The sequence below is a fragment of the Myxocyprinus asiaticus genome, chromosome 20 (assembly GCF_019703515.2).
Source record: "Myxocyprinus asiaticus isolate MX2 ecotype Aquarium Trade chromosome 20, UBuf_Myxa_2, whole genome shotgun sequence".
Classification (NCBI taxonomy): domain Eukaryota; kingdom Metazoa; phylum Chordata; class Actinopteri; order Cypriniformes; family Catostomidae; genus Myxocyprinus; species Myxocyprinus asiaticus.
The window spans coordinates 7,241,941-7,261,718 of record NC_059363.1 but is presented as its reverse complement, the minus strand read 5'-3'; the positions used below and the strand labels follow the sequence as shown (position 1 = coordinate 7,261,718).

The 19,778-nt window shown below is 35.0% G+C and overlaps 4 protein-coding genes across 9 annotated transcripts in view; 1 reads left to right on the top strand and 3 right to left on the bottom strand.

Annotated features, from left to right (window-relative positions):
• LOC127410828 (ral GTPase-activating protein subunit alpha-1-like) overlaps nucleotides 1-1,685 on the bottom strand; it is a 91,495-nt gene extending 89,810 nt beyond the window's left edge. For all 5 annotated transcript variants that reach the window (XM_051646030.1, XM_051646027.1, XM_051646026.1 and 2 more), the window contains exon 1: nucleotides 1,358-1,685. In XM_051646030.1, coding sequence (XP_051501990.1) covers nucleotides 1,358-1,463 — 106 coding nt within the window. In that variant the 5' untranslated portion in view covers nucleotides 1,464-1,685. The remainder of the gene's footprint in view (nucleotides 1-1,357) is intronic.
• A 1,413-nt stretch (nucleotides 1,686-3,098) lies between these two features.
• Nucleotides 3,099-7,928, top strand: LOC127410830 (breast cancer metastasis-suppressor 1-like protein-A). 2 transcript variants are annotated; one of them, XR_007892169.1, is made up of 10 exons: nucleotides 3,099-3,547; nucleotides 3,891-3,981; nucleotides 4,306-4,433; nucleotides 4,534-4,613; nucleotides 4,862-4,958; nucleotides 5,051-5,140; nucleotides 5,238-5,302; nucleotides 5,393-5,430; nucleotides 6,423-6,552; nucleotides 6,677-7,928. XR_007892169.1 is itself a non-coding variant. In XM_051646032.1 (9 exons), the coding sequence occupies exons 1-9, from the start codon at nucleotides 3,412-3,414 to the stop codon at nucleotides 6,682-6,684; spliced, it is 825 nt and encodes a 274-aa protein (XP_051501992.1). In that variant the 5' UTR covers nucleotides 3,099-3,411; the 3' UTR covers nucleotides 6,685-7,928. The 2 variants fall into 2 exon arrangements, 1 of the variants encoding a protein (XP_051501992.1); XM_051646032.1 differs by lacking the exon at nucleotides 5,393-5,430.
• Nucleotides 7,929-9,641: 1,713 nt separating this feature from the next.
• On the bottom strand, nucleotides 9,642-14,541 carry LOC127410832 (leucine-rich repeat-containing protein 57). Its single transcript, XM_051646033.1, has 6 exons — nucleotides 14,311-14,541; nucleotides 13,385-13,520; nucleotides 13,153-13,288; nucleotides 12,745-13,013; nucleotides 12,279-12,464; nucleotides 9,642-10,154 (listed from the first exon to the last, which is right to left on the bottom strand). Exons 2-6 carry the CDS (start codon nucleotides 13,466-13,468, stop codon nucleotides 10,113-10,115), a joined length of 717 nt encoding a protein of 238 aa, XP_051501993.1. The 5' UTR covers nucleotides 13,469-13,520; nucleotides 14,311-14,541; the 3' UTR covers nucleotides 9,642-10,112.
• Nucleotides 14,542-17,646: 3,105 nt separating this feature from the next.
• On the bottom strand, nucleotides 17,647-19,023 carry LOC127410835 (interleukin-17A-like). The gene is made up of 3 exons (XM_051646039.1): nucleotides 18,991-19,023; nucleotides 18,522-18,688; nucleotides 17,647-17,872 (listed from the first exon to the last, which is right to left on the bottom strand). Exons 1-3 carry the CDS (start codon nucleotides 19,021-19,023, stop codon nucleotides 17,647-17,649), a joined length of 426 nt encoding a protein of 141 aa, XP_051501999.1.
• Between the last annotated feature and the right edge of the window lie 755 nt (nucleotides 19,024-19,778).

Below are 19,778 nucleotides of genomic sequence, written 5' to 3'. Positions count from 1 at the left end.
GCGAATCTCAAGGAACAAGTTAAAATAATAAAAAAAAAGGCATGTCTTGACCCCTTTAAATAAAAATGCTATCTTTTGACACCTAAAATAAGTAATCATTCTTTTATTCATGCATACAATTTAATCTTACACTACACATGTATTAACAGTAGGGTTACTATGAAACAATCACAGGCACAATGCCAATTGAACAATCATTCTTTACTGTGATGGAGGCAGCTTGCTTGCCCCTCATAGCAACTTCTCACAGTTTTCAGTTTTTAAAAAAATCATTACAGTAACACAATGGCACCAGGAAGCCCAAGAATGTCACAGAGAACAATACAGGAAATAGGGTCATGATTGGACAGTAACTGCACTAGACATCTTCAGCCAATTTCATCCAGCTACTGAGCCACATGAAAATTCAACTGCCCCTTCAAAGTCAAATCTGCAATGTGTTGAACATTAAACATTTTCTATAACAAGGAAGTCTGTGCAGTTTTAAGGCTAAACAACACAGGAACCTAAGGGAATGGGGAAATCAAACTCCTCTGACTTCCTTGACTAATCCCAAAGGAAGCGCTGGTTTATTTCTGTTATTCAGTAACATGTCCCACCCAGTCATACAGAACCAAATCTTTGCGGTCCCCCTCCCAAAACAAGAATTTATCTCCAGTGATTTAGAGGCATTTTTCCATTGCATTAATCCACCATGGGCTGACTGACCATGACAACATATTTATAATAATCCATTAAACTTAACATAGTTCTTGTTCATATTAAGACATTAGAGCAAAAACAACTGTATACAAATAAATAGCATGCACCTTAATCATCTTAAAAGGGGCAAATAGGCCAACGTAATCATTTCATTGAATTTGCAAACAGAAAACATATCAAACTTATTAATAAGACTCGTACTAAAAGACTTAATCTCCATGCACTTACCTGTGTGCACTGTCAAGCATCAATTCATCAGCAAAAGATTCAGCAAACAGCGTTTCCAGTGCAAAAGCACTGAAGGGAAACCAACCTCTTATGTCATATCTTATACATGATACTTATGCATTTGTGTATTTGCAGTGATTGCTGTTAAGGAATGACATAAGAACAATCACTGCACAGACACAAAAACACTCAACTATACACGTGAAAGACACAGAAGAACCTTGGAAAATCTTAGTTTAACAGGTCAACCTTCTTAATGCAAGCTTGTCAATCCTTGCAATGTTGATTTTATGCTTGACAACAATAAAACAATGATAAAACTCCATGACTGCTAACGATGCCTTCATCTTTCTCCCCATATCTGGCATGCTAGCTACATGCAGAAAAACACTGACACCACAAAAATAATAATAATGCTATTTCTCACCAATGACGATTCTTAGATGTTTCAATCTTGTCAGCACGTCCTTCTTGGGGTCCAACACTTTCTGTGTTGATTTCCTGACATCTCCATGAGGCTTTTTAGAGAACATTCCGAGATGTTTTGAGGAGCTAATGATAATCTTCAGATAATTCCCCTCAGTTTGGACGGGTCTGTCAAGTTCACGGCCCAAAAGTTGTCACGGTTTGTAAGTAAACATGAGGAATTAGGGGTGAGACGTGCATTTTTGCAGAGGAGGTCAGACAAAAGAAAAACAGCAGCCAGCCCTCCTATATGTGTGTGTCTCGTGAACTACACACCTCTCTGAATATCTGAAAACATGGCGGAGGACGCGACATGAAAAACACCTTCATCGATGCCAGAGCCATTCAACGCTCATCTGAAGCGCAAAATATGAAACCTTAAAAACGACAGTCACTACAGTTAATTTACTAAACTAAATTTGAGCAATATATCAAAATCAAATTGCTTAATTTCTAAAATTTCTCATGTTTGCTTTCCACGGCCACCACGACTTGTATTTTGTTGCCTACCCAATTTCTACTGCCTAATTTAATCTATAATTAAATAAAATTAAAATCGGCATAATAATAATAATAATAATAATAATAATAATAATAATAATAAACATTTTGAGAAGTGCTTAAAATTGTTACTGTGCTTGGAAACATGAAAGTGAAAACTCGGATAAGTGCTTCTGGAAACTTTTGAGATCTGAAAACAAAAATATGTTAGTTTTACATATTAAATGCTTGATTTCTATCGTCTTTTCTATTTTATTGTAAAATTTAGGTAATTCTAAATGTGTCTTTCAAAATAAATTAAATCATTGTGACAAAAAAAATTTGATTTACATAAAAAATAATAGATTTCTAATAACTTTTGTATTTTACATTTTTTATTTATTATATATATATATATATATATATATATATATATATATATATATATATATATATATATATATATATATATATATTAGTTTTGTAAAATGGAGCTGTATGGATTAAAAATCGGCTTTGTCATTATACAAAAACACAATAATTTCCAAAGGAAGATTTTTTATTTTATTTATTATTATTATTTTATTAATCTTATTATAATTCTGTGCAAATTTCATATTCCTATATGCAAATTTACTAGTTAAGAAAAACTATATTATGGTCTTTTTGAGTAAAGCCAGGCTGTATTATTAGAGTATGGCATAGTAGTATAAGAGACTTTCTAACTAAAAAATAAAAAGCTAAAATAAATATTAAATAAAAATATTTGTGAGTGTTTATATATATATATATATATATATATATATATATATATATATATATATATATATATATATATATATATATATTATATTATATTATATTATATTTACATATACATATTTAGCCATTTTTCATTTCCTGTTGTTATTTATTTATAAGTAGTTTTATACATACCAAATTACATAATGTTTCATGTTTGTAATTATATAGACTGTATAATGTTGATGTTTAGTGGATAAATATTTTTTTTAAAGAAAAAAGAACACAATACTTTTTGCCATGTCGTTGATTGATTATACATCCTTTTTGATATTCGTAAAACACGCTTTCTTCAGTGCGAACCACGATATGTAAATGTAGTTCTTTTGCCCACTAGAAAGCGCGTTGCCTGAGGGATCTGTGTCACAACAAAACTACAAATCCCAGAGCGTGCTACATGAGCACACATTCCGCGCCAGTGCCCCAGCAATTAACATGGTGGCTTTGCTTAATGAAGCAATACGTTAATATTTTTATGGTTTAGCAAAATACTGAAACAGCTTAAGCGAATTACTAAAGGACAGTCTCTCAATCTGATTTTAACATTTCCTGACTAAATGGTTTAAACGTTTGTTAGCATGATGCATTAGACGTATGTGTATTTTTGTTTATAGCATTAACAACAAGCTAACACATTTTTACGTAGACCTTTAAATCAACAACAGTTCTTTTAGCGACTCGCAAAGAAAGTAGGTCAACATATTTCTCAGTCATCTTATTTTCGTATAAGACAATATGCCAGTGCACTCGAGAGAAAAGAAAGAAATTAATCATGAAGAAATGGAGGTGGATTTTGCAGAGCAAGAAGGGAGCAGTTCAGAAGACGAGGATACAGAGAGCTCATCTGTGTCTGATGATGGAGAATGTTCAGGTGAGAGACTGATTGTCTGAATGTATCCATTCAAACGTACAAGAAAGTATCCTTTTTTATTAAGTTACAAGTTATGTCCTGAAAATAGTTTAGGTAGAGTATAGCATGTCACAGGACATGTGAACTACCCACATGCATGAATGCATACTTTATTAATCCCAGGAAGGAAATGGCAATACAACAGCAACCATCTGCACGCAGAGATATTGCACAACTATGAATTAATTGCAGGTTCCTTTGCACTTTAAATAATGTGTAATGTCTTAAAGTGCACCCACTTTATTTAACATGATACTTCTGATTCAGGTTTGTGTCATTTGTTTATACTTATGTCTGTTTACAGAAATGGATGATGAAAACTGCGAAAGGAGAAGAATGGAATGCATTGATGAAATGACCGATCTGGAAAAGCAGTTCACTGACCTCCAAGACCAGTATGTATAATCTTTCTATTTCTTATAGACCTTTTTCACACTCCGGGTTTTGGAAAGCGGAAGTAAACGTTTGCAGGGTAAACTTCAACAGCGGTGAATGGGAGATCACAGCAAATATTATTTTCACTTACCCATTTGCCCCAAGAGCAAAAATAAAAATCCACTATTATGATTTTACGCTAGAGATTTACGCTGATAAATAAGGCGGAAACGTGTCATCACAGTCTCTGAAAAAGGTCTATTACAGTAGTCTGTGAAAGCAATCATGTAATTTACATGTGCATATGCATTTCCTAACTCATTAAGTGTGCATGCTTTTATTAGGTTATATAAAGAGAGACTGAATCAAGTTGATGCCAAACTCCAAGAAGTGATGTCGGGAAAGGCCCCTGAGTACCTGGAGCCTCTCGCAACTCTTCAGGAGAATATACAAATTAGAACAAAAGTTGCAGGTCAGTTTGATGTTCAACCTTTGAATTCTTAGAAATACTGTGGCATAATTAACATAAGAAATCTTTATTATTTCCTTATTAAATGTATAGACATTTACAGGTATCTACAGAGAGTTGTGCCTGGACTCTGTGAAGAATAAATATGACTGTGAAACTCAAGCAGCTTTCCAGCACTGGGAGGTAAGGACTAGGAGTTAAACATGTAATCCATTATTACTGCAACAATAGTGTATGTTTTAAAATGCACCTGAGTCACCATAGAAGCATGTAGGAGAGTTATGATCCTTTGAAGCTGTTGTTTGCTCCAGTACCACAAAAAGCCTGCCAGTTGCAGCATTTAAAAACCGCACTTTTAAATTGCAGGTATTTATGTCAAACATGCTCTTTCAAAATTATGGAGCTCTAATGATGTTTGTCGTCTCTTTCAGAGTGAGAAGCTGTTATTATCTGATACAGTTCAAAGTGAATTAGAGGAGAAGATCAGACGTTTAGAGGAAGACCGTCATAGTATAGATATTACATCAGGTACTGGAATCGCTAATGTAAGCTAAGCGTCTTTTTCCATATACATTCATGTTATTTATGCTCATGCTGTCTTTGTTGTATTTCCCCCATAGAGCTCTGGAATGATGAGTTACAATCAAGAAAAAACAAAAAGAAAGATCCCTTCAGTCCAGACAAAAAGAAAAAGCCTGTGGCTGTGTCAGATATCCTTTACTACATGTACACTGCTGAAGCTACCCAGAGTTTATCTAGAATTTGCTTGAATAATACTATATATTGTTAGTTTCTTAACATGTGCACGCCCGTATATTGTTTACATGCTGCAAGACCTGGATATACTGGAGGACTGGACTGCTATCAGAAAGGTTAAGATAGTCAAATACTTAAATTGAGCTCTTTTATGTGAAATGTCATGTCATATTATGTAAGTGATCTATCTTGTTTATGCCTTTTAGGCCATGGCAACATTAGGACCTCACAGAGTAAAGACATGGTAAAATCTATATCATTTATATCAAAGATCATATTTTCAATACTTTTGAAACCCAGTGTAGAAAAAGAGTATACTATTTGAATTTATATGATCTGTTTCTAATATGGGCCTATTCAGACAGAGAATTGCTAATATTGGCTGATACCAATACGGCCACCAATATATTGTACAAGTTTAAAGGGATAGTTCACCCACAAATTTAAATTCTCTCTTCATTTACTCACCCTTATGCCATCTCAGATGTGTTTGACTTTCTTTCTTCTGCAGAACACGAACACAGATTTTTAGAATATTTCAGCTCTGTAGGTCCATACAATGCAAGTGAATGGTGACCAAAACTTTGAAGCTCCAAAAAGCACATAAATGCAGCGTAAAGGTAATCCATAAGACTCCAGTGGTTTAATCCATTTTCTGAAGCAATCTAAGCAGTTTTGGGTGAGAACAGACCAAAATATAACTTTTTCATTATAAATATTGACATCAGCAGTCTCCTTTCCGATCATGATTTCAAGCTCGATTACACTTTTTAGCGCCATCTAGCGCATAGGTCAAACCCTAGGAAGTGTAATCAAGCTTGAAATCATGATCGTGCCTAAAGACTGCAGTGGCAAGACGTACAGTGAAAAAGGAGGTACATTTTAGTCTGTTCTCATCCAAAACCAATTGGATTACTTAAGAAGACATGGATTAAACTTGTATGGTTTACTTTTATGCTGCCTTTATGTGCTTTTTGGAGCTTCAAAGTTTTTATCACCATTCACTTGCATTGAATGGACCAACAGAGCTGAGATGTTCTTCTAAAAATCTTTGTTTGTGTTTAGCAGAAGAATGGATGGCACACATTTAGGATGGCATAAGGGTGAGAAAATAATGAGAGAACTTTAAGGTTAGTTTTGCATCATCTTCTTGGTGCTGCTAGCCTAATTCATGTTTTTGGTTACATTAGTAAAAGTAGAACTTAATTATTAACAGAAGAGCATAATTTGTTCTAGTCTCCTTTTCAAAGAGTGACAAACATCAGCACAATGCCCACTCAGAAGATGGACGCGTTTTTTACGATGGGGAATGGTACAGCCGCGGGCAAGCCATATGTATCGAAAAGAAAGATGAGTATCCTACGAGGTGAGAGATTTGAGTAACTCACTCTGAGATGCACTGAATTGCCAAGCTCATATTGATTGCTCTACAGCACTTTGGGCCAGACTTTTATGATTTATTTTTCTCCACTGTCTTCTCTTTCAAACAGCGCTATAATAACTACAATCAATCACCATGAAGTGTGGTTCAAACGAGTCGATGGGAGCAAGTCAAAACTTTACATCTCGCATCTTCAGAAAGGCAAATACACCATAAAACATGCCTGATCTTCATGAGACCTTTTAAGTGTGCCAGTTGGGAATGTCTAAAGGGATAGTTCACCCAAAAATGAAAATTCTGTCTTAATTTACTCACCCTCATGTTGTTCCAAATTCATATGACTTTCTTCTGTGGAACACGAAAATGAGATGTTAGGCAGAATGTTACCCTCATATTTCTGTTTTCAATATCTCCTTTTGTGTTCCACAGAAGAAAGGATTATGTGTTTGGAACAGCAAGAGGGTGGTGAGTAAATGATGATGGAATCTTTATTTTTAGGCAAATTATGCCTTTAACAGTATCTTTTTGTGTACAGTTTATCATGTTTAAATACCTTTTTTATGTTTAAAAACAGATCTGTTGGTGTATTGTCTGTCTGTATGAGGAAAACAGAGTTAATGTTCTTTTTACTATAAATTCAATGCAGTGCCGTTTGTATTATTATTTCTATGAACAAGGTCAAAAATGTAATATAATTACAGGCTTGTTGACTGCCATGAGGTGTGGTCCTTTTGTATTTTGACTGTGGGGTTCAGTTTCCAGTCAAATTCTACTTGTTAAAACAAAGATAAATTTTTTTGTGCTTTTTCAGTTAATGGACTTAACTTGCTGAATTCAAATGGAGTGTTTTCCTACTTTTTTTAAATTTATTTTGTTTAACATGTCTGCCTCAACACAGTTACAATACAAATTACATTTTGCAACGTTGCAGATGCCATGTTAAGTGGCTTTCTTTGAGAGTACAATTAAATGGTCTTATTTTTGCATCATTTTATAATGAAATACAGATGGGCGATGCATTTTAGGAGTATAAGAAGTAAACATGACATTATCACAACTTCCTAGAGTCTTAAAGATGTGATCTTGCTGCTCTATTTACAGTCTGAACAAGCCATAAATGTGGTAAATAATTTATATTCATTATAGTGTGCATTTCAGTTCTGGTAAAAGTCATTGGTTCAGTGTTCTTATCATTTGTGGTTACAGCACCACCTTCTGTTTTACTTCTGTACTGTGCCCATTGTTTTTATTTTTCTGAATTTTCCACATTATTAATAATTCTGTGCTGAATGTATTTGTATTTTTTGTGTTTTCTTATTAAATTATATTGAACAAACTTTAAAATGCAATATTTCAATATTATACAGAGGATTATTTTTCTTATGAATCACCTGGGAAAGTGTGGTATTGTTTCTACATTATAATAAGAATAGAATATATAAGCATCATAAAGAGAGGGACAAGGGAGAATAATTCTGTAATTGTATTCTGTAAAAAGTTGTATATTTAATCTTTATAATTTTGTGAATTTTTAAAATCAGATTAATTCCTTGCAAAACTTTGATTTAGGTAGAGTGACAGTATTGTTCTGCTAGTTTATTAATTGCATGGCCTGTTTGTAAATATTGGCCCAAATTACAGCATTAGTGTCAAAGCAAATCCTTGGACTCAATGAGATGTCCAGAGTTGTGCTTAAACATTTATATGTCCTAATTTAGAACTATTTTCAGCCTGTTGGTAGTCTTGGAGAGTTACTAATCAAGAGTACAAATACATATACACCGATCAGCTACAGTTACAGAAATACTCAAACCAGCCCATCTGGCACCTACAATCATGCCACGCTCTAAATCACTGAGATCACATTTTTCCCCATTCTGATGGTTGATGTGAACATTAACTGAGGCTCCTGACCCGTATCTGCATGATTTTAGGCACTGCACTGCTGCCACACGATTGGCTGATTAGATAATCACATGGATGATTGTTGGTGCCAGACGGGCTGGTTTGAGTATTTATGTAACTGCTGATCTCCTGAAATTTACACACGCAACGATCTCTAGAATTTACTCCGAATGGTGTCAAAAACAAAAAACATCCAGTGACCAGCAGTTCTCGTGGATGGAAACGCCTGTTCATAAGAGAGGTCAACAGAGAATGGCCAGACTGGTTTAAACTGACAATGTCTACGGTAACTCAGATAACCGCTCTGTACAATTGTGGTGAGAAGAATATAATCTCAGAATGCTATTTTGAGATGCGGGTTGGTGCAGTAATGGTGGCTGGAGGGGGACCTACACAATATTAGGCAGGTGGTTTTAATGTTGTGTAGATGTACTTCATTGATCCCCAAGGGTAAAATTAATGTGCAATTTTGTTCACAATTGCATGACCATATTTAATTCTAATACAATGTGCCAATATCACAGAGTTCTGATTCAGTAAGAGCCGCACATGATGATTACTTCTGGTAGGTTACAATTCTGATTACACAAAATATCAAAGACATTAAAATCTTTAGAAGTTTGGATTAGACATTTTTACAATAATGTGCATAGATTCGCTACAAAAAAACAGGTTAAACAGGACCGCCGGTGTCTTTCAAGTGCGAAAGCATTGCATTACAAGATGAACACACTGTAGGCATGAACTTAAGAACAGAACAAATTCAACAGAGCCATAGCAAAGTCTCGAGAACTGCATCAAATGACATAATTCTTCACAAAAATGCATTTCGAGTTATGCACCTTAAATATAATGAAAAAAACATGTAGCATGTATAAATATGTGTAAAACAATACAATTACTGCATTCACGATGCATATAAATATACAATACAAATATATAAATACACTGGCATTTATTAAATGGACAGTAATCAACATAAATATTCTTGCAGCCTTTGATTTCATTAAAAATGGTTACTTCATAAGTAACACTGAGCAGAGAATTTATGAAGGACAATCAAAATACTATCATAATGGTTTACCACTTATTAGCTGATACCCAAAACATTCCTCCCAACAATGTTCCAATCAAATAACGAGGGGCGTAAAAAATTATGCAAATGAATGAACAGTCATGGGTTTATTGGCAAAAAAGGGTCTCCTAACTCTAAAGCATTAAAATAAATTTCTAAGCAATAGCATACACTGCACTTTAAAGGGTAAAGGATATACAATATGTTAGATGTTATATTCGCCTTTGAAGGACAGACTTTCTATAAATAGACCTGGCATTAGTGTGCTTGAATATACAATAACCCATTCTCCAGTTTAAATATCCTCATAAAGCGGAGTCAGCACTATATTTCCGTTTCTAAAATCATTGCAAAAGAAAGTGTAATGCACAGTCCATGCAGTAATCCATACAGGCATTCTCTGTTCTGTTACAGTAATGATCAGCAGGGCTGGGGTCTCTGGCAGTCCTGGCCATTCTTTAACAGTCTCTTGTCCCATCCTGCCAAACCAGTTACAACCAGTGGTCACAGCTGTAACTTCTCTAAAGTAAGCCCAGCGCAGAGGACTAAGGAAGCATCAAACTCTTCAAGCAAATTTCTTCTTTGTTGCAGTAAAACGTTCCATGTACTGAGGAGCACAAAGTTAAAAGCACATCATTACATGACTACAGAACAAAAAGATTTCTAAATTTAGATTGATATTAAGTAATTGAGACAGCAGTGTTTTAAATGTTAATACTGAGTTTAGTTAAAGCAATAACTTGTTCATTATGAAGGACTAAACGAGGTCGACCGATAGCGGATTTTGCCGATACCGATAACTAAGGAGGTGGAAAAGGCTGATAACCGATTAATCGGCCGATAGTTTTATAGAATGTAAATATACATTTCTTAGTCTTTCCTTACCATGAAAATCCAAAATTAATAAAAACAGTTTCTATTGTTCAACCAAAATCCCAATAATAACCAGAAAGATTTGGTGCATAACATGGGACTTTTAATTGTAAGCAAGCCTAAAACACACAATGGGCTCTTATTTTGGAAATGATGGACATTTGGCTCTGTTACAATGCTCTATATTTAAGTATTTACCAAATTAAGCTTTTTAATGTCTATATATTCACCAAATTAAGGGTTTTATACACACACACATATTATATATACTGTGTGTGTATATACACATATGTATATATATATATATATATATATATATATATATATATATATATATATATATATATATATATTTTTTTTTTTTTTTTTTTTTTTTTTTGCCAGATGATGTTTATTGAGGAACAAGATTTATTATTATTCACTAAATATACAGTTGGAGACATGATGTATGTGCTGAAGGGGCACGCTTCCATATCCTCATATTTTTCTTTGCATGCCCTCACTTCAATTTAGAACACTTGATTTTCTAATAAAAAAACAAAATATGCATTGAAAGGAGGATAAAAATATGGATGAATATTGTCAATGATGAAAGACTGAGATACAGCAAATCCCCACGTGATTGTTAACCAGGAAAAAAATATATATATCGGCAACTATCGGCATAGAATTTTGCCGATAACCGATAGTTCCAAAAAGCAACTATCGGCACCGATTAATCTGTAAAACAGATATATCAGCCTACCCCTAGACTAAACCACTACTTAAAGGAATGTTCTGGGTTCTGTACAATAGTTGAGCTCACCTGACAGAATTTGTGGCATAATGCTGACTACCACAGAAAATAATTTCAATTGATTTGTCTTTGTAAAATACAAAAAAGCTAATATTTCAGTTAAAGTTAGGCCCTTACAATGGAAGTGAATGGGGCAAGTTCATAAACATTTAATACACACTGTTTCAAATGTATAGCCACAAGATGCAAACATTATACGTGTTTACATGATTTTAGTGTATATATGTAAATAAATGAGTCAAAGTCAAAAAACATTTTGAGGTAATAAATAAACATTACGCCACAGATGTTGTCGACTAAGCTTAACTTGTATTGAACCTAAAACAATCATTTAAAATATGGCCATAAAAACTTCAGAATCAAACTCAAAACTCCACATGGATAAAATGTAGCTTTCACCTGAAATGAAAATGAACTGTTAATTTGTTAAATGAATTTGTTAAATGAAAAATAGTCTTAACTGACTATTAGATTGAAATCTTATTCATAAGTCAGCTAAATGACTGGTCTGACCAGCTTGGTTATTTTCCAATATTCAGGGAGTTTTTTTTCCCGTCACTGTAGCCCTTGGCTCAATCACTTGGAGTTTAAGATCAGTGATGTTTGTAAAGCCACTATGAGACAACTGGTATTGTGATAAATGTGCTACAAGATGTAAAGATGAATTGAACTGAACTGAACTAACTAGATTATAAGGAAAAAATAAAGAACCTGTCTAATCCTAAACTTTCCCCATTTCTAATATCCTATTACATCACAATGAAAGACACTGACTGGTCAGATAGAGGGGGATTTGTCTTTGTTTTAAAAGTAAATACAAGTTCTGTTTTACATTCAAACTTAAATGTCATTTTTTTCCATGGAAAAACATGATATTTGCATTACAGGAAGAGGCACACAGAACTAAGCTGAAAGTTATCATGTGATTTATTTATCCTCTAAATTTAGGGACTGGATTATTCAAACAGCGAAAACATTTTTAAAGCTTCTTATAAAATGCTTTGTATGTGTAATATAGAATCTGATTTTTAAAACTAGCGCAACGTTTTTCCATATTCTTACCTTATCATACCCTTCCAGGTCACGTAACATTTTAACTTCGAACAGATTGCCCTCTACGGAAAGCAAGGACACCTGGGAGTCTGTGAGGATGGCGATGGGGATAGAGGTGAGCTCCAAACAGTTTTCCTCCAGACGCAAGACCTTCAATCTGGGAGCATGAGACACCTCTGGAGACAGGGTCGAAATCTGAAGCAGAACACAGTTCAAAAAGTTACCCTGACAAATGTAACACTATTAAAAATGAACACTAGGTTGCCACTATTAACACATTTGTCTTGGAGCGACCTGAGATTAGGCATCTTGCTCAAGTACACAACAGTGATAGCTCAGGAATCGACCTTTGTGAGGTTTGAACCTGCAATCTTTCGATTACCAATCCAGATCTTACACTATAAGACTACACCACCCCTATTTCATAACATATGACATTTCCTATACCCAATGAGCTCAAAAGAACAAAACTAACCTGGTTCTGATTGAGGTTGATTTCAATGGCTTGCAGCTCGGCCACCTCTGCAGGTACCAGCTGAATTTGATTTTTGGACAGGTCGAGAACATCAAGGTGGCGAAGCGTGCCGAGTCCACCGGGAAATTCCTTAAACTGATTCCCAGAGAGGTTGAGGGTCCGCAAGGCCTTCAGCTGACCCACCGATGCAGGAAGCTGCTTCAACTGGTTGCCATTCACAACAAGAGTCTCCAGCTTCTTGAGTTTCCCGATGTCATTTGGTAAACTACCTGTTGACATAAAAATAAAACACCACTCAATAAACTCAGTTATAATTGTCTATAAACAGTAAAGTACAAAAGAGGACTTTCTCAACACCACCACCACTTCCTCCACATGCAGTCAATTTTAGAAGATATTAATACCTACTTAGTTTATTTCCACTTATGGTAAGACTTCTGAGTTGCTGGAAGACTCCTATGAATGCAGGAAGCACCTCGATTTTGTTGTTGGACAGATCGACTGTCCGCAGGTTTCCAGTGAGCTTCTGTAGCTCCTCTGGGAACTTTATAAACAAAGATATACAACCTGTCAGTAATCCATGAGGACATTACTTCTAAGTGCATTTGAACGGTGAATATAATTACGAAAAGCCAATTACCTCTGTCAATCCCTTTCCGGTCAGCTGAAACACGCCAGTCTTCTGAGACGTTTCCAAATGAGCTTTCAGAGCGCTGTTCCCCATTTACAGGATGTAGATGCAGCATATGCTGATGAATGTAATGTCAGGAAACCCACTGGAAGGAGAGAAAAAAGCATAAAAAAGTGCTTTAGCCAAACTATACCACTAAAAGAATCTGTGGAACTCTAAACATTTTACTCGGCCATAAAATAATAAACTAACATTACATATCACATTTTGAAAACACTGTTAAACACCGTAAATTGAGCAAAACTAGCAATACTAAACTGGCACCTTGCTTCACTGATTTTATAAAGTGCATACTGTGTTTTCACTATTTTTGTGGAAGAGATTGTACACATTATATTCCATATAAACTCCGTTCAGACACACAGCAAAATGAACTACGGTTTTTTGAATATTAATCATAATTTAACTGTAGTATTTGTGAAGACACAGTAGCCTAACCACAGAAAAAAACATGGATTTTACTATAATACCACAGTAAGATCAATGTAACTTAAAACAACAACACAACAGAATTTCTTTAAGTGGTTTCTAAAAACAAACTTATGTCGTGTTACTGTTTAATTAAAAACTGTAGCAGAACACGTTTAAATGTGAACATTTCTACCAAAATCCAATATTTACAACAGTTGTTACCATAGTAAAACCATGGTAATTATTAAGGGAATCTGGATGGTAATTATTAAGGGAATCTGGATGGCAATTACACAATCTCTGTACTTAAACAAACACAAGGCACATTCAATTGCTCTTGTTTAGATACACAGTTATTATTTAAGATGTAGCATCGAGGATGTCATACGTATGAACATGCAGTTTATGCACGATTATTAACCAAGACAACCGTATAAAATCATTAAAATAGTATAAATGCCTACCTTAGTCAGCTAGCTCGATAGGCTAGCTGTCAAAACAGTGTTTGAGAATCTGTCCAGGCGAAAAGTTCATAAAATACTTTTGTCGTGATCTGTAAAAACGTAATTAATCTCTTAATACGTAATAAGGTTTAAAAATAAAATAAAATAAGGATGGGATGGACAAAGGGCTATCTAAGCAACTTTGTCCATGCCCAGACTGCTGTTTGTTGTACAGAAACAGACAGTTGACTGAAGCTGTTGAGTGTAATTTCACCTCCCGTACACTGGGTGCCAGTAATAAATTGTGTGTCTTTCGTTTCATGTTCTACCTCCACTTAGTGGCTTGGATGTGAAATGGCCCCGTAGCCTCAGATTATTATGGTCAGATTATTAGCCATAGCCAATGATCTCTAAAAATGTGTGAAGTCACTCCCTAAATGTCTAGATAAATGTCACCCAGTCGCATGTACTTCAAAAACCACCCTTATAATCTCTAACAATGCGTCTCAACAAAGTCTTAACATGCACAATATTTTTATCGTGAGCACTTCAAAATACCTTGAAAATTTCTTGATAACCTATTGACCAAATTGTTTAGATTTTTCTGAATGCACTGTAGGATTTCCATCAATAAATCAACATTCTCAATGCTCTAACTCTTACAGTAATGGACATACCAAATTACTAGGAAACTCTGAAATTCATGTTTCCTTTTCAGTTAAACTTTCCCCTCAAAATGTTACCATTGTTGTACATTTTTAATGAAAATAACACGTAATAAATTAGATAAATGCAAAATAGAAGCACTGGACTCAGACCTTTGAAAGTCACCATGCCTCTTTGCAAAGTTACTTTCTTTGTGATCTTTTAATTTAAAAAGTACAAAACAAGTAGGCCTAGCTAAATCTTGTAATTAAGAACAACAATGAAGTTTATTTATCTTTCAACCCGTTTTGTGATTCAATACAATACCGTGATAATACCTTATACCGTGATAAATGCCTCAGCAATTATCGTGATATGAAAATTGTATTCCATCACATCCCTATTTCAGTAGTCAGGGTACTGGTCAGGGTGTCGGCCATTTCTAGGGCTGTCTCAATCACAAAATGTTTCCAGTGCACTGAAACGTTCTCGCCAGTTCAGAGTGTGGCATTACATCCACATCACCATGGGTGATTAACTTTAATCCTTAATCATTTTTATATGTCTGTTCTCGTTATGTCATTGTTTTTTTTTATATATTTTTTAATGAAAACATAAACTCAGCACGGCCAATAAAAGTAGTGATCTATCTATCTGTCTATCTGTCTGTCTGTCTGTCTGTCTATCTATTGTGGTGGACAATATTTATTGCTCTCAAAATACTTCCAAAATCTGAAACAGAAACTGCAAAAATGGTTAGTTAAACATTAAGATATTTTTCCTTTGTGACTGAATTATTCATGCATCAGAGGGCACAAGCTCGTAGACTAATCGTGTTGCAGGTGATTGAGTCATAAGTACCCCAATGTTTAGTGGATGAACACCCGCCAGTGCCCGAATTCGTGTTCATGATACTGATTCACGACATACGGAGCTGTGTAGCTGATTATGATGGACCCTTATACTGTTATCATACTATGTAGTAGATGGGGTAAAAATTCTGTTTCCATTACTAAAATTCACCATGGTTACTATAGCGTCTTCAAAAATAACATACAACAGGCTGCTTTTAGTTCTCCAAAAAACTATATGATGAACTGATGTTTTAGTTATGCTAATGTGTATGATTGGTAATAATTCTCATGTTTGCACACATCTCTGAAATTCTTGACCTGTCCTAGGAGAACGGAGGCTGGTCGAAGACGTTGATTTTAAAGGAGAAAAAAGTTAGGCTTCCTCCATTATATCAATTAGGCTTTATATGTTGTCAGAGTGTCTTTTAGGCCTGGATGACAGCTGTTGCTAATACCAAAGTCACTTTCAAGCTATTTTCTATGGATACAAGCAGCATACAAGTACAGCTCCTATCTACTTGAATGGGGAGAGACTGAAATCTCCAAAATGGTTGGTCAAGGTTACAATCAGAGAACATATTTCAAATCAGCAGTTCTGGCAAACACCTGTGGCAAACTCTTAACTTCCAGGGAAGTTTATGCCAGTAGCTGCAGATTGTCCATTGTTGCCAAAGGTTTACTGCAGGTTCACTACTTCCGGTGAAGATTTGCAAACTTCTGGCAATAATTTGCGGCAAGTTTGCCAGAACTCAAGATTTCTGTATGGGAAATTGTGCTTCTTTAGCTCAGATCACGCTTTAAAAAATGCTATTTCACAGGCTGCCCCAGCTAATGTGCATGCACGCGTTCTAAAGTGAACTGACAGGTGGAGGCTGCATCTAAAAGGTGATCAACTTCCTTTTCTACATCCGCCATATTGGCCGTACCAATTTCTCCCATTCATTTTTATGCCAGTGCTTCGTCTCAGGCTAACTAGTCTCTGCTAATAGTTTTCCAAGTTTACCAAGTTTCCCTGTTTTGTTGTAGCAACAACAAATTTAGTATCAATGGTATTTTTGCAGTTGCTATAGTGAATGTTTGTAAGGGTTGTGCAATGACTAGCGCCAGCAACCACATCCATATCTCTAATATGCAGATGGCAAAAGATGCCACTGTTGCTAAAAGTTACTGTTCTAGAACACTTTCTTGTCATAGACAAAGCACTGCCAGGATCAAGCAGTAACTAGGCCAATATTTTTCTGCAACACTGAAATTTTATTCTGAAAATCCAGAATGCAAACAAGAATCTCTCTCTATGCAGAAGGATTTGTGTGTATAGCTCCCACAATGGCCATTCTTTTCATTTATCTTAATCTACAGTGGCTCAATATTGACACAGACCTGTCTTTTAGCACAGTTATTTAAGTTTAGCTCAAATTATTGTAGTTTGCCAACAGATTCCAACATATAGCTAAGCATAAGCAGGAAATACAAAATATATCCCTACAGCATATGATGAAAGTACAGCAGAGACCAGCATGGTTTTAATTTACATTCCTTTCATTTGTAAAAAAAAAAAAAAAAAAAAAAAAAAGTCCATCCAATACAGTTGGGGAAAAATAAATAAAATGTTACATATAAACTTGTTTGGTCATGGAGAATGCACAAATGAGAATCAGTGATAAAGATCAGTGTTATGATTTATAAAATTACAATTGTTATTTGGTCAAATATAACATCTATAACTTAAAATCTCAAAATTACAATACACAAAGACTCTTTGTTAAAATACATTTCCCAAAAAGAAAAAAGAGAAATTCTCAGCCTAATTGGAACAAATAAATAAGTTAATTCAGACACTGAAACATATAGAGTCAAATCAAGAGGCCTTGGCCCATACACATGTACAACCCACTATCACTCTCTCAGATATCGCCCTGAAGCACTTCCTGTTTTGCTTATCCTGTTTCAGTACCAGAATGTCCTGATATATGGGCAATGAGTTCAATCTCTCATCCACACCGGTGCTGGGATAGCTGCAATATTCTGAAAGACACTCGGCTTCAAAGATTACCTGTGGTATTGTGTGGGAGGAAAATTTTGGTCTGAAAGCAGAGAAAAAAAGGCAAAACCCAAAGAACTGATAAAGATTCACTTTGCTCAGTGTTTCACACTGATGTGACATGGCCTGCTGTACCTTAAAACCACTTTCACTTCATTTCACAACTTGTGTTCTGATTTTCAAGACAATTATTTTTGTCTTGTTTTCCTGTAAAATTATTTAAACATTCTTAAAACGTGATTTATTTACTTGTTAAGCAAAAAGGGATGAGATATGAAGTCTTGTTTTAAGATAAATCTGACAGTATTTTGTGAATCTGCCAATGGGGTAAGAAAAATAAACTTAATTCAAAGGGAAAACAAGTTTATTTTGCTTACTATGCAGAAGGATTTGTGTGTATAGCTCCCACAATTGCTATTATAGGTCCATTATTTTCATTTCTCTTAATCTACAGTGGCTCAGTATTGACATAGACCTGACTTTTAGCACAGTTATTTAAGTTTAGCTCAAATTATTGTAGAGTTTGCCCACAGATTCCAATATATAGCTAAGCATTAGCAGCAAATAATTAGCATCAACAAGTGTTATTGCACTAGACTGAACTGAATGATGATCAACTGAAAAACAGTTCTATTGACTCAATCTTCTGTCTGGTTTACGATTTTGTGCTAGTTTGTGATTTTGAAACTTACATCCAGGTCCATGCAGATAGCGAGCGTTTGTGTATGTTGCCATTCGCATCCGTGTTTGCTGCCTGAGAGGAATCATAGTCACTGGAAATCATCAACCCAGTGTCGCATATTCGTTTCTGTCCTTGTTTGGCATACGTAAGTCCCACCAGCACACAGCCTATCAAAACCTGAGAGAAAGAACATTTAGATCAGTTATGATATTGTTTGATCTTTTGACATATGATTTCTGATAACTTGTCAACAAAGACCAATTTTGCCCATTGTAGGAAAGTATCAGCCCACTAAGAAACCATTTTTCATGTTATATTCCAAGTGGAAGCCTCTTTTCATTGCAACAAGCTACATTTAATCTTAAGCTTAGTTTTAAGATGAATCTTTGATGAATCAATGTTCCAAAGTTATTTAGTATAAAGCTAGCTAACAGAGACATGTTATTTCAATATCTCCATTATCGTTTTGTTCTTCTCACAATGTATTTGGCGTTGACGAAGTTCAGAAACATCTTTAATGCTCTCTTATGCTCTGCCACTGTGAAAATGGTTCTCTTACCTCATCTATTTATGCAACGCTTGTTGGTGATTGCATAGAAAATATAGTCTACCACTGACCTGGATTCCCTCATCAGATCAATTGATAGGTGAGGGCTGCTTTGTGTAGACCTAGATTTTGCCACTCATTTTCCTGTAATCACACCTACGGACAAAATGTTAGTCTACTTTGGCAAGATTGCAGATCCATTTTGCCAAATTTCTATGGAATTTTTATTTTGGGGCTAAGTTATCAAGATTTTGGAGGTTTTATTCTGCCAAGAATCATGAAATTCTATTGGGTGGTGTCTGGTTTGATAAGGTTTTGCATTGGGAATAATTTGCAGAAATGTTGATTGAGCATTAATTTACCTCAGAGTTATGGAAAAAATTATTGTGAAGGTCATTTTCATGCAGGTTCCATTCTGTTCTTTCAAGAACAATAAACAATTTGACTTTTACAAATGCAAAATGACGTCCACTTGCTGTCAGGTAAACTTTATCAGACCTAAAGAAAATGTACCTATTAATAACCAAAAATCTACCAGACTTTGGAATTTTTTACAGAGTGAACATTCATTAATTGCATACTAACTTACTAACTTAAAAGGACACCCATGCTAAGGCTGATCATACACTTAGGCCTTCAGCACCTTTGGTGCTTGGACCCCTAATGATGCATTGTAGAGCTTTGTAGATGTACATTTCTCAAATCCAAAACCTATATATA